The following is a 12,744-nucleotide window of genomic DNA, read 5'->3' on the forward strand; positions in this document are numbered from 1 at the left end:
GCAGCACTGCGCAGTCGCGAGGGGGAAGAGCCGGGGATGCGCCACACGTGCTGTCCAAGCCTATGAGAGGGAGCAGTGGGGCCTGGTTGCTCATGGCTGGGGAAGAAGACGGGGTGCCAGGCTACTCTGCCACCTTGGCCTGAAGCCACAACTAGCCCAGGATGCACGCACTGGGCACCTCCATCCTCGCCTCTTCTTCACCTGGACTCAGGGTCCAGATGGTGCTGAGAGGAGCCCCGAGCGGACAGCAATGCTCACAAGGGATAAATAGAACTTTATTTTAAATAAACATTTGCACTCTGTACACAGCCCCCCGCCCGGCAGAGGGGGGGCTCAGTCATCGGCCGTCTTGCGCACGTCGAAGCTGCCGCAGGGTCCCCGCAGCAGCTCGGCCAGCAGCGCGAGCAGCTGCCCGTGCTCCTGCTGCACCATGGGCGGCAGCGCGGCCAGCTCGCTGCGCAGGCTCCGCTCCACCATGCGGCCCAGCGCGCGCCGCAGCTCCCGCAGCAGGCGCACGGTGCGCGAGTCGCCTTCCAGGCGCAGCAGGTCGCTGTCGCTCAGCGAGATGGTGGCGCGGCGCCCGTCATCTGGACAAGGAAGGGACAGCAGCGGAGGGGGGGATGAACGGGAGAGGGCAGCGCCGGGCACATGGGGGGGGAGGGAGGGCAGGTACCCACCACGGATGTGCACGTCGCCGTCGGTCAGGAGCAGCACGGCGAGCGGGTGCACCTGCGACGAGTCGCGCACGAACACGCTGCCGTTGGACTTGACCGCCATGAAATACGTGAGCCACCGGCTCCGTAGCCGCGTGGCCTCCCTGGAATGGGGGGGACAGGGCTGGGTGAGGGCCACCCCAGCTGGCTGCCCTGCCCCATCCTGCCCCATTTCCCACCCCCCACCTGTTGATGGTGGACTTATGCAGCAAGATGTTGCCGGATTTGGTCCTGTACGTGACGCTGTTGGGCTTGAACTTGCCCTGCCGGGTCACCTTGCCCTGCCGCACCTGGGGAGGGAGAGAAGGGGCGGGAGGGTTGAGCAAGGAGCCAACCAGTTGGGGGAAGGCTATGTGTGTGTGTGGGGGGTGGAGGGCTGGGACCCCATCCAGTCCCCGCTGGCGGATAGAACACCTGGATGAGGTTGGGGTAGAGGCCGGCCATGAGCACGCCCTTCACCAGCTCCTCCTCCTCGCTGTACTCGTTGCACTGGGCGGAGGGCAGCGTGCAGTCCGACGGCTTCCCCACCAGGAACGCCTCGTAGATGTTCTCCGAGAACTGCTTGATGAGCCCTGGGGGAGGCGGCGCAGCGTGAGCAGAGGGCACCCCCCCCCCCCAGCCCAAGGGAGGTAGGTCTGTCTGGGGAGGGCCGGGGCTGGGCCAGTGCTGACCGTGGATGAAGCGCAGGCTGGGCGCATAGAGCAGGTTCTCCTCCAGGTAGTTCTCGCGGGAAGTGCGGTCCTGCCAGCGCAGCACCTCCTCCCAGCCGGCCACGGCCCGCACGAAGGCCAGGTGGTCGCTGCCGCTGTCGTGGCTCAAAAGCGCCTTCACCTGCGAGGAGAGGGCGACCGGCTCTGGTCACGACGGGGGGCTGGCGATCTCCCCCTTGGGACAGACAGGATGAGCCAAGGGCTTTCGGGGGCGGGGGTGGGCTGACCTTGTCCACTTCCGCCCGGTTCTGCAGGCTGCTGCTGAAGGGGTCCCGCGTGAGGCAGGAAACCACCACCAGCAGGGGGTGCAGGCAGCGGAAGATGGCGGCCAGCACGATGGCCTTGGCCAGCCGGGGGTCGGTAGAAATGTGGGCCAGGCGCTGCCCCAGGGTGGTCAGGTACTCCCGCTGGTCCAGCACCCCTGCCATACAAACAGCTCAGGCGTCAGCTCCCACCCTGCCCACGAGGACGGGACGGCAGGAAGGCGCTCCACAGCCCGGCCCCACGCACCGATCTCCTGGAGCAAGATCACGGCTTCGTCCACAGCCTTGATGTTTGGACTGTCCACGGCCTTGGAGAGGAACTCCACTGCCTGGGAGGAGTGAGTGGGGGCAGAAAGCTGTGATGAGTACTCACCCCCACCCTTCCCCCCTCACCTCCTGTAGAGCTTAGCCCTGGCCCTGCCTCGGCCGCACCGTCTTCTCGGGCATGTGGATCTTGGCTTGCAGCACCAGGTTCTCCAGGGGCGTGCGCAGGATCTCCGGCACTTGGAAAGGAACCATTTTCTCCAGCCGGCTCCGAGGGAATAGGTGATAGGCGAAACCTGACTGGCAGCGGCCTGCCCGGCCCCGGCGCTGGATCACATTGGCTCTTGATACCCACACCGTCTCTAGGCAGGACACCTACAGGAAAGGGAAGCTACAGAGCTCACAGCATGTTCCTCAGTTTCCCCGACGTCACCCCTCAATAGTCTCTGCCCACCCTCCCTGCCTGGGACCAAGGACGCAGAGCCCACGACACCCGGGTGGCCTTTAACTCAAGCAGCCATTCCCAGGCCGATGGGAACCAGGGGCCACCTTGGTCTTGAGGTCGTAGCGCTCCTCCTTGTGCAGGCCGCTGTCCACCACGTGCACGATGTCGTTGACCGTGATGGACGTCTCGGCGATGTTGGTGGCCAAGACGATCTTGCGAACCCCAACGGGAGGCTGCTGGAATATGGCCTTCTGGTCCATCATGGGGATGTTGGAGTGCACTGGTGGGCAGCAAGACACACAATGGTTAGGGGCGGGGCAGTCCTTGTTTGACCCATCTGATAGGTCAAGTCCGTTGGGGATGGGGGGTGCGCACATCCCTCCAGGCCTAAAGGTGCTCACCTGGCAGGATGAGGTACTTGCTCTCGTGCATGCCCAGGGCCTCCTGGAGGCGTTGCTGTACTCCTTTGATCTCCTGCCAACCCGGCAGGAAGCACAGGATCCCACCTGAAAAAAGGCCCCGCAGCCATGAGCCGGCGGCTCGGGCGGGCGGGCATGGAGGGGCGTGGCAGGGGAAGGAGGGAGAGACACGCACCTGGTTCCCCACGGGCATCGATGTGCAGAACCAGATCAGTCACGAGGTCCAAATCCAATGCACATTCATCCTCAGACTGGGGTGGCGGGGGCCAGGGGGCGGGGGTGGGGGAAAGAGAGGCCACAGGGCTGGGGTGAGGGGTGTGCACGGGGCATGGGCATGGTGACATGAGGGAGGCGGAGCCACTTATGCCAACGTCAACTCCAGCTCGCGTTTGCCACACCGGCACGAGCGATCCTGGCTCATACCAATCCAACAGGCTTGGGGAGGGGGGAGGGGGGAGAGGGGGAGCTGACCCGGCTACAAAGGAGTTGGGGTGTGTCTCACCTCATGGTGCCGGTGCCGGTGAGGGTACTGGTGTTTGCCGAGTTTGGCCAGGATGTCCTCCAGGTAGTGCTCTTTGACCGGATACATGAAACCGGGCACCTTGATGACCGGGCAGCCACCGAAGTAGCGGGAGAAGCGCTCGTTATCGCCTGTAGCGCTCATGAGCACCAGCCGCAGGGCCGGGTTGAGCCGCTGCAGGCCCTTGAGCAGAATCAACAGGAAGTCCGTGTTCACGTCCCGCTCGTGGACCTCGTCCACGATGACGTGACTCACACCCTCCAGGCTGGGGTTGCTCTGCAGCTTCCGCAGCAGGATGCCCACGGTGCAGAAGAGCAGCGCCCCGCCTCGGGCCGGGGGTTTGCTCTCCAGGCGCACCTGGAAGCCCACGTTCCGGCGCAGGGAAGGGCCCAGTTCGTGGCTGACACGCTGCGCCACCGACACGGCGGAGATCCGGCGAGGCTGGGTGATGATCACGTTGCACCGGGCCCCGCGGCCCTCAGTCACATAGCGCTCCAGCAGCAGCTGGGGGATGCGGGTGGTCTTCCCGCAGCCCGTGTCCCCCGAGATGACCACCACGGGGTGTTGCTCAATGGCGTTGAGGATAGTGTCCCGGTGCGGATCGACGGGTAGCTGGGGGGCCTCCTGCCACACCGGCCCTCGCCGCCGCCACAGCTCCAGCAAGCTCTGGCTCAGGCGCACCTCCTCTGCTTCTGACAAGGGCACGTAGGGCTTGCCTGTGATGGGGTCACTCAGGGGCCCCGAGTCCTTGCCCAGTGGCAAGATGTCATCGCTCTGTAGCCGGAGCTCCGGGGAGATCCAGGAACTGTCCACGGGGTACTGGGGGGGAGGGGGGATGAGGAGGCAAAAATGGTGAAAGGAAAATACCACCTTCCATGGCAATGACTTGGGTCAGAGGTCAGGGTCCCCCCAGGGCAAAGAGGGGACTGGGCCCACGATCGCCTGGCTCGAGCCATAGCTGGGAAGCGCTACTAGAGACGGACGCGTGGGACAAGATGGCGGGGCTCGGCATCTCTTACGTGATTCAGGAAGGTCTCGATCTTGCGGAGGATGGGTTCGGGCACTTGGATGGTACACGGCCGGCGCTGCGTCTCCCCCAGTTCCCGCAGAGACGCCAGGTTATACATGGCGTGGGTGAGGGGCTCATTATTCCTGTCCACCAGGCCCAGGCTCTGCAGAGGAGAAAACGCGTCGGGCAGTCTTTCGTCCAGCCCAGACGGGCTGCCAGAGCTCTTAAGCAGAGCTGTCACGGGAAGCCACTCTTTTTTATCCTAAGACTGTTTTTTCTCCCCCCCCCCCCCCCGCAGCTCACGAGTGAAATGTCAATCTCCAAAGAACAAAAAACTAGTTGTAACTAATTCAAGAAGAGCCTGCCCGAGCGCCCGTGGTTCACATCTGTAATCCAGCTACTGAGGGAGATCTCAGAAAAATGAGATCGAGAGGATCAAGGTTCAAAGCCAGCCAAGACAAAAAAAAAAAAAAAAAAAAAAAAGAATGTCCAGGATTCTCTATCTCCATGTGATCAGCAAAATGCCAGACTAGAGGCACGGCTTAAGTAAGAGAACAAGCTGGGAGCAAGCTGAGTGCAACACGGAGGCACTGAGTTCAAGCCCTAGTACTAGCACCCACTCATAAAACCAAGGGCAGGGCTGGGAAGGTGGCTCAGTGGTAGAGCGCTTGCCTCGCATGCATGAGGCCCTGGGTTCCATTCCTCAGCACCACATAAGCGGAAAAAGCCAGAAGTGGTGCTGTGGCTCAAGTGGTAGCGTGCTCGCCTTGAGCTGAAGAGCTGAGGGACAGCGCCCAGGCCCAGAGTTCAAGCCCCACAGCCGACAAAAACAAAAAAACAAAACAATACCGAAGAGAAAATGATGACAAGCGGGACATGGATCAACATGCATCATACATAGAAACTGTTGAATGGCAGCCCCTTTGTGCTACTTAAAAAATGATTTAAAAAAAAAAAAAAAGAGCTAAACTTGCTGGAAATATAGTCAAGAAAGCTGGCCTGACATGCAGCAGGCCCTGGGTTTGATTTTTCAGCACCACAAAGAATGAATGAATGGATGTAAAAAGAAGAGCTCTGATAGAAACAGCCCAATACCCGTCCCCGAGAACCTCTTTCCTGGACTGTCAGAATCCCAGGATGCTCCAGAACCCCCATGTCATCGCCTCCACGAATTCTCAACACCTTCAGGATGCCAGCTAGAACACACCTGATAACTCCGCCACCCCACAGGCGCTCTGTCCCGGTGCTGCCCACCACGGCCTGTCCCGGTGCTGCCCACCACGGCCTTCCCAGCCCCGTCCTCAGGGACACCTGCCACCCAGCCCCGTCTCGTTCTCTCTCTCTCTGCACGGCCCCTCCTCCTATGACCCATCTCAGACACACGACATTTCCTGTCCATCTGTAACCTGATCAAGTCAGCCATTTAAATGTTAACTCAAACTTCAGTCATCTCCCTTAGTCTGGGCTCCGAGCAGAGGAAGCACTTTCTCTGCAGGCCCTCTTTGCACCTGTTGTCACAATTAAGAACCCTAGGAACAACCCCCCTGTCCTGGGACCAAGAGAAGATGCCAGCACACTGTACCTTGCTGCAGGAAGAAGGCTTCCCACCCAGTGCCCGCTCTGCTGGGTTTTACTCGGCAGCCTCTGCTGGTGGCCATCCACCTGCTCCTTCCCAGACCGTGCATCTCAGAGCCCCGCCGCTCACGCACGGTCTGCAGTGCACCCGAGTTCTGACTTCTGCAGCAGGACGCTCCCACCTCACCCATCTGCACTCCTCCCTCGAATTCTCTGCTCTCCTTGGCTGCATCTGAAATGGGGCTCACACCTGGGCTCCCATCTACTTGGGAGGATTACAGTTTGAAGCCAGCCCGGGCAGCAAAGCCTATGAGATTCTTATCTCCAGTTAACCTCCAAAAAGCTAGAAGTGGAGCTGTGGCCCCAGTGGTAGAGCGCTCACCTTGAGCACAAAAAGCTCAGGGACAGCATGCAGGTCCTGAGTTCAAGCCATAGGATTGCACCAAAAAATAAAATGTGGTTCTCAGCATCAAATAGAACAGAAGAACACCGGCCCACCTTAGCAGACACTTCTGCTGGTGTGGCTTCAGACAACTCATTTCTCAGCTGGGCACAATCTAATGTCGCTACAGTGGCATCCCGGCTGTGGGCCACAATGCCATTGTCTTGAGGCTGCTTTCCCTTCTCAGGCTTCATCACTATGGCTGCAAGACCCAAGTCAGTGGGATCTTACTGGACCACAAGGCTGCCTGTCAATCAAGGACCACCAATCCCATCTTTGCCTTGATCTCTTTCCAGCTTCTGGCCAAGTGCTGACAAGGCTGAGCCCACAGACAAAGCCCCTCTGTGCAAGCGCTAGGGAACTCATGGAAACAGTCGCCACAGATTGAAAAGTGGCCCGCTTTGCCTCGGGCAGAGAGGAGTTAGGGGACCTCCTCACCTGCCCACTAGGGCGGGTCTTCCACTCACCTTCAGTTTCTTGCAGGCCAAGGCTGCTGCCTTATTCTCAGCCTCTGCTTTGCGGCGCCCTTTAGCAACAAAGGTCATGGGGCAGGGCCAGAGCAGAGTGAGCGTGGACAGCTTGGTCTTGGTGCCCACAGTATGGAACTGCATGAGGTTCTGCATGAAGGGAAGCAAGAAGGTTATAAGGAACCGAATGAAGAGGCTGGGAACATGGCTCCATGGTAACAGTGCTTGCCTAGCATGCACAAAGCCCCAGGTTTGATTCCTCAGTTCTACATACACAGAAAAAGCTGCAAGTGGTGCTGTGGCTCAAGAAGTAGAGTGCTAGCCTTGAGCCAAAGAAGCTCAGGGACAGTGCCTGGGCCCTGAGTTCAAGGCCCAGGACTGGCCAAAATTAGAAGAGGAATGAAGAAAGATTTCTGAGGTGAAATTAACCACCATCTCAGCAGGTGTCAAACACCCGCTGCACATGAACAGCTAGAAGCAGGCCCAGAGGTTTACCCCTCGGCCGCTAGGCAAAGCCACTATGTCCTGGCTCGTCATCCCCTCAGCTCCTTCGTGGAAGCTAGGGGCTAAACCTGCTAGTGGGCGCCAAAACCAGGCACATCCTGGGGAGGAGCTAAAAGGCTTGGAAAAGGCCAGGGGCCAGTGGCTTACACCTATAATCCTACTCAGGAGGCTGAGATCTAAAGATTGGGGTTCAAAGCCAGCCTGGGCAGGAAAGTCCATAAGACTTCTTGCCTCCAATTAAGCACCAAAAAAAAGTGGAACTTTGCCTCTACTGTGCTCAAGTTGTTGAGTTGTGGCTCAAGTGGTAGAGTGCTAGCATTGAGCAAAAGAAACTCAGGGACAGTGCCCTGAGTTCAAGCCCCGGGACTGGCACATAAATCAAAAGAAAACTTGAGCAAGGAGTCCCGCTCTCTCAACATCCCTTGGTGGCAACAATGATGATTTTCAAACCTCGGCTCAATTGTCCCCTCCCATGTCCACGTTCCACTCCACGATGCCCAGTCTCTGCCATTTCACCTTCCCTACCCGCCCCGCCCCTCAGCATCCGGTATCCTTCCAGCTGGCTTGGATGAAAGCCACCGGGCACCTGCAGTCCTCCTGCACCCCTGTGGCTTCCTCCCACCTGGCGTGGGAGGAGGCAGACACGAGCGCGTGGGCTGCCGGGCCCCAAGCCCGGCCTTGCAGCCAGCCCCAGCTCACCTTTGCTGTGGAGGAAGAGGTGGCGATCTGAATCACCTTGGCCAGGAGGTTCTTGGGAAGTGGAAATTGGGTCAGGGCCCTAACAGCACTGTCGTCGTCTGTCATTTCAAAGGAACCCCCCCTGGGAGGACCAAAAGTTTAGGTGAAAAAAGCTCGCTCTCTTCCTGGGCCAAGTTCCCCTGAGACTCTGCAGGGGGGACACTGAGGTGGCGCGGCAGGCAGGCCACGAGGCCTGACAGGATGGAGGGCTGGGTGGTCCCACACTCCCGTGGCTCCCCCCACCCCCGAGAGAGAAAGGGGTGGGGGGGGGCAGAGAGCAGGAGGCAAGCAGAGAGGCTGCAGAGCCCGCAGAACCGAGGCAGAAGCTGGAGAACAGTCCGTGCCGCTCCTGGCGGAAGGCCGGCCATAGCACACACAGGCCAGAGTGGCCAGAGCCACCCCACAAATGGGCACGCACACCTGAGCGACAGGGCCAGTCGGATGCAAGGTGGGGTAGAACCCTCCCACCTCAGAAGGCTCCAAGGAACATCCACCCAGCCCCACGTGAGAGCACGGCCAGCTGCCCTTGCCTCCCCGTCGCGGCTGTACCTCGAGTCCCGAAGTGGGTTATGGGAGTCCTGCTGAGTCAGGGACAGGAACTCAGAAACATCAATGGTCCCCTCTTCGAGCTCTTCCTCCTCGTCCTCCTCTTCCTCCCGGCCCAAAGTGCGGGGCAGGCCAGGTCCCCCTGGCCGAATGCTCTCAGGATTCAGCTGCCGCCAGGAAGTGGGGGGCATGGTTGGTTCCGGACGCCACCAGCTGTCAGCTGGAGAGCCAAAGCGATCAGCTAGCACTCGATACTTGGCTGCATCAAACAGCTCGTTCCGGGGACCCAGCAGACCCCAGCCCTGAGGGGAGAAGGACATCATGAAGATCACACCATAAGCCCACGACAGCCTGGACTATGTCCAGCGACACCACAGCTCCTTCTGTTGTGGATCTATGCATAGCCGTACTTAGCCCCGGACCCAGAAGTGGCATAGAAGGAACACTAAGGATGCATAGACAGTGCTGGTCAGGCATGGTGGTAGATGCTTGTAATTCCAGCTGCTGCTAGGGAGGGCAATGACAGGAGGACCATGATTTCAGGCCAGCCCAAGGCAAAGTTAGCCCAAGACCTATCCGGAAAACCAAACTCAAAAAGGCCTACAGGTATAGCTCAAATGGTAAGAGCATTTGCCCAACAAGTTCATGGATTTTAGTTCAATCCCCAAAGTCTTGCTTTGACAGATGAAACGGACAAGAGCAGCAGAAGAGTTAGGAAGCTCCCATGAATACAGGAATTAGGAAAAGAAGTGGTCTCCCAACAGTAAACTCCAAGGTCTCAAGTTCAAACTCTAGGACCAGGGAGACAGAAAACCAAACCAGGAGAATGAGTGAATCAAGCAAAGACAAGATTCCCCAGGGAGAGGAAGGCTAGAGAACAAGAGATGTTTCAGGGAGCGGGAGAGGGTCACAGACCTCTGCTATGCGCTAGGCATTATGGGGATACAAAGGTAACCAGACCTGAGGGCAGCTATGACAATGGGGTCGAGAAAATAATAACTACAAGCAGCAAAAGCTGTCTACACTGAAAGCAGGTCAAGGGGCGGCGGGTGAGAAAAATCAGAACAATGGAAGTATTTGAGGCCTGTAAGAAAGAATCAGAAGGAGTCTAAAAATTACATAAAAGAGCAGAGATAAAGGCCTGGGAACAGAGAAAGACTCAGGATTTGCAAGACACAAAAGGGGGAATCAGTGAGAAACAGCAGAGAGTGGTGATCATTCACTGAAGACCTACAAATTCTGGGTAACCGAAAACCTGAGAGCAAATCTATGCCCAACCACTGAGAAACCACTATCACATTCCACTACGAGAAGACCATGGTGGCCCTAGGAAAACTCGATGTGTGAAATAACAGGAAAAGGGCTGGGAAGGTGGCTCAGTGGTAGAGTGCTTGCCTTGCATGCATGAGGCCCTGGGTTCAGTTCCTTAGCATCACATAAGCAGAACTGGGGCTTGAACTCAGGGCCTGGGCACTGTCCCTGAGCTGCTTCTAGCTCAAGGCTACCACTCTACCACAAGAGCCACAGCGCCACTTGCAGCTTTTTCTGTCTATGTGGTACTGAGGAATCGAACCCAGGGCTTCATGCATGCTAGGTAGGCACTCTACCACTAGGCCACATTCCCAGCCCTATACTCTGTAGGTTTTGAAACCATAGAATTAACCATGGTGGGACAATGAGAGAGAGAAATAAGAAGAAATCTATTCCCTCCTTGGGTAAACAAGGAGAAAGCAGGAAGTAGAAAATGTTCAGGACAGATGAATGTGCCAAGGTATCCCTGGAACCAAAGAAACCAGAGCCAGGGCCAAGAGTTTCCCAAGAAAGGGGGGGAGGGAATCCTGTATGGCTTTTACTAGTGGAAGGAAGGTCACCTTAAACAGCTGGCAGGCAGCAGCTGCAGCTTGCCGCTCAGCATCGATCTTCTTGCTGCCATAGCCTTCTACCTCCACACTCTTGGGCCACTTTATGTGCAGGGTGACTTTCTGAGAAAGAGAAGGTAAAAATCAGGCACCTAAGCTCTCTCCAGATTACAAAGCTGTTGCAATCAAGCAAGCAAAGCAGTACAGCTGAGACCCTCGTGGCAGTGATGTGCTAGGCTCGGAGAGGCGGTAGGACAAACCCCCCCCTCCCACCACCACCACCTTTAACTCTCTGCAAGACTAATTTTCCCACGCTCCATCCATTACTCCACAAGTTCTTTTACTTCTTCAGAGTGACATGTTCTGACTAGAGGACAGACTGGGACCCACCTTATCTTTTCTGTTTTCTTTTAAACAAACCTTTCGGCAGAATGCTATATGCCCAGGATCTTTAAGACTAGAAGCAGAATTGTTCTCACCTCTAACCCTCAGGAGTCCTCATCAGTCCACAGAGGAATGAGGGTATGGAGGGGCCTGTCTTACAGAACGTGGGAACTGCTCAATTCACCTGCCCTGTCTCCCTACCATGCCCCAAACCATGCACATGTATTTTTCTGGCTCTTGTTCAAACCTAACTTTGAGATTCTCTGGTGACCACTTTAATTCAGAAAACTTCCATGAAAAACTTCAGGATTCCTTGGGAAGAAAAATCCTGAGAGATGAACAAAGGTAAGAGTCTGTCTGTCCCTGGAGTCAAACCACTGCATCCCCGACCCACCAGTTACCTTTTTCTTCGGTCCATTCGTGTGTACGTAGACTAGTTTGTCTTTTGCGTGTGAGATACCAAGGGCTCTTCCAATCACACTGTTGAGAAGGTTTTTAGGCTGTGGGAACTCTTTTAATAGGTCCCTAGAAGCTAAGAAAATAAGAACAAAAGCATTAAAGTTGTTCTTACTCTTAAAAATGAACAAGCAAGCAACTCTGGGCTAAATTCGGACAGTGTTGGCCTCTGACCCCCAAATCAACCAAAAACATTGTAAAAAGGAGAGATGAATGGTTTACAGAGAGAATGGGGCCACACACTCTTGCGTGACCACTTCCTGAACAAGAGCCAATAAAGAGCCCATACATCACTAAAGGAAACTAGCCAGCAATCTTTTCCATCCAACGTTTTGATTCCATACATCAGCTACAAAAGCCTAAATGGGTCAATAAAGTGCTCTCATCTAAACTCTGAAGGAAGACACTACACAGAAAGCAACACAAACTAGAGATCAAGGCCCATACTTCAGAAAGGCATAAACCTGTGTAGTTAAAGAGATGAGATCCTGTTGTTCACCAGAGGCCTTAGCTCTCAACTTGGCATGCTGTGAAAGAGCTTAAAGTCATAGAAAGACTTGTACAGTTAAAGACAGGAGTGAGGGCTGGGAAAGTGGCTCAGTGGCAGAGTGATTGCCTTGCATGCATGAGGCCCTGGGTTCGATTCCTCAGCAGGAAAAGCCAGAAGTGGCGCTGTGGCTCAAGTGGTAGAGCGCTAGCCTTGAGCTGAATTGCGGAGGGACAGTGCCCAGACCCAGAGTTCAGGCCCCATGACTGACCAAAAAAAAAAAAAAGACAGGAGGAGTGAGCCATTTCTTTTCCTGATTCGAATGGCATTAAGGAGCAGAAGGATGCATCAGAAACCACAAGGATACCTCACTTCTTCAATTATTTTCTCAATTGATTCCAGAGTACAAAGAGCTGAGATGGCCACCTTCACGCAGCTTGTGCCAGACACAGGACCACAAAGAGGACTATTGTGAGTAACCAGGTACAAAAGGAAGGGCTAAAATGTAAGAAACCCTTCAACAGATGCAGAGACCTAGAGATGACAGGTGTGACTTCTCATTCTGCCATGATATTCTACTTTATCTCAGCACTGGGGCTCCAGCGCACAGCCTTGGCAAGCTCACTTGGCTTTTTTCATTTTTACTCAAGGCTAGCACTCTATCCCTTAAGTCACACCTTGACTTCCACCTTTTTTGTGGTTATCTGAAGATCAGAGTCTTTTAAGTCACACCTTGACTTCCACCTTTTTTGTGGTTATCTGAAGATCAGAGTCTCCTGTGCCTTCCTAACTGGACTGGCTTGGAACCTCAATCCTCAGATCTCAGCCTCCTGAGTAGCTGGGATTAAAGGTGCGAGTCACCAGCACCCAGCAAGTATTCGACTTGAAGCCAGCTCCAAAGGGGGCCTTTTTTTTTTTTTTTAAATGCCCTTTTATAAAGCCG

The 12,744-nt window shown here is 56.0% G+C and overlaps 1 protein-coding gene across 8 annotated transcripts in view; it reads right to left on the reverse strand.

The window, feature by feature from the left end:
* Nucleotides 1-254: 254 nt before the first annotated feature.
* The window catches only part of Dhx30 (DExH-box helicase 30), a 32,446-nt gene continuing 19,956 nt past the window's right edge, over nucleotides 255-12,744 (reverse strand). For 7 of the 8 annotated variants that reach the window (XM_070017691.1, XM_070017690.1, XM_070017692.1 and 4 more), the window contains 18 exons: nucleotides 11,260-11,390; nucleotides 10,487-10,597; nucleotides 8,619-8,917; nucleotides 8,031-8,151; nucleotides 6,828-6,977; nucleotides 4,354-4,506; nucleotides 3,317-4,153; nucleotides 2,990-3,065; nucleotides 2,797-2,901; nucleotides 2,500-2,675; nucleotides 2,119-2,325; nucleotides 1,934-2,015; nucleotides 1,651-1,844; nucleotides 1,385-1,544; nucleotides 1,128-1,285; nucleotides 900-1,003; nucleotides 678-817; nucleotides 255-587 (listed from right to left, as the gene is read on the reverse strand). In XM_070017691.1, coding sequence (XP_069873792.1) covers nucleotides 334-587; nucleotides 678-817; nucleotides 900-1,003; nucleotides 1,128-1,285; nucleotides 1,385-1,544; nucleotides 1,651-1,844; nucleotides 1,934-2,015; nucleotides 2,119-2,325; nucleotides 2,500-2,675; nucleotides 2,797-2,901; nucleotides 2,990-3,065; nucleotides 3,317-4,153; nucleotides 4,354-4,506; nucleotides 6,828-6,977; nucleotides 8,031-8,151; nucleotides 8,619-8,917; nucleotides 10,487-10,597; nucleotides 11,260-11,390 — 3,458 coding nt within the window. In that variant the 3' untranslated portion in view covers nucleotides 255-333. Of the gene's footprint in view, nucleotides 588-677; nucleotides 818-899; nucleotides 1,004-1,127; nucleotides 1,286-1,384; nucleotides 1,545-1,650; nucleotides 1,845-1,933; nucleotides 2,016-2,118; nucleotides 2,326-2,499; nucleotides 2,676-2,796; nucleotides 2,902-2,989; nucleotides 3,066-3,316; nucleotides 4,154-4,353; nucleotides 4,507-6,827; nucleotides 6,978-8,030; nucleotides 8,152-8,618; nucleotides 8,918-10,486; nucleotides 10,598-11,259; nucleotides 11,391-12,744 lie in introns of those variants that run through there. The other variant, XM_070017697.1, reaches the window with a different exon arrangement.

The sequence above is a fragment of the Dipodomys merriami genome, unplaced genomic scaffold, assembly GCF_024711535.1.
Source record: "Dipodomys merriami isolate MVZ:Mamm:240054 unplaced genomic scaffold, mDipMer1.0.p SCAF_125, whole genome shotgun sequence".
Lineage (NCBI taxonomy): Eukaryota > Metazoa > Chordata > Mammalia > Rodentia > Heteromyidae > Dipodomys > Dipodomys merriami.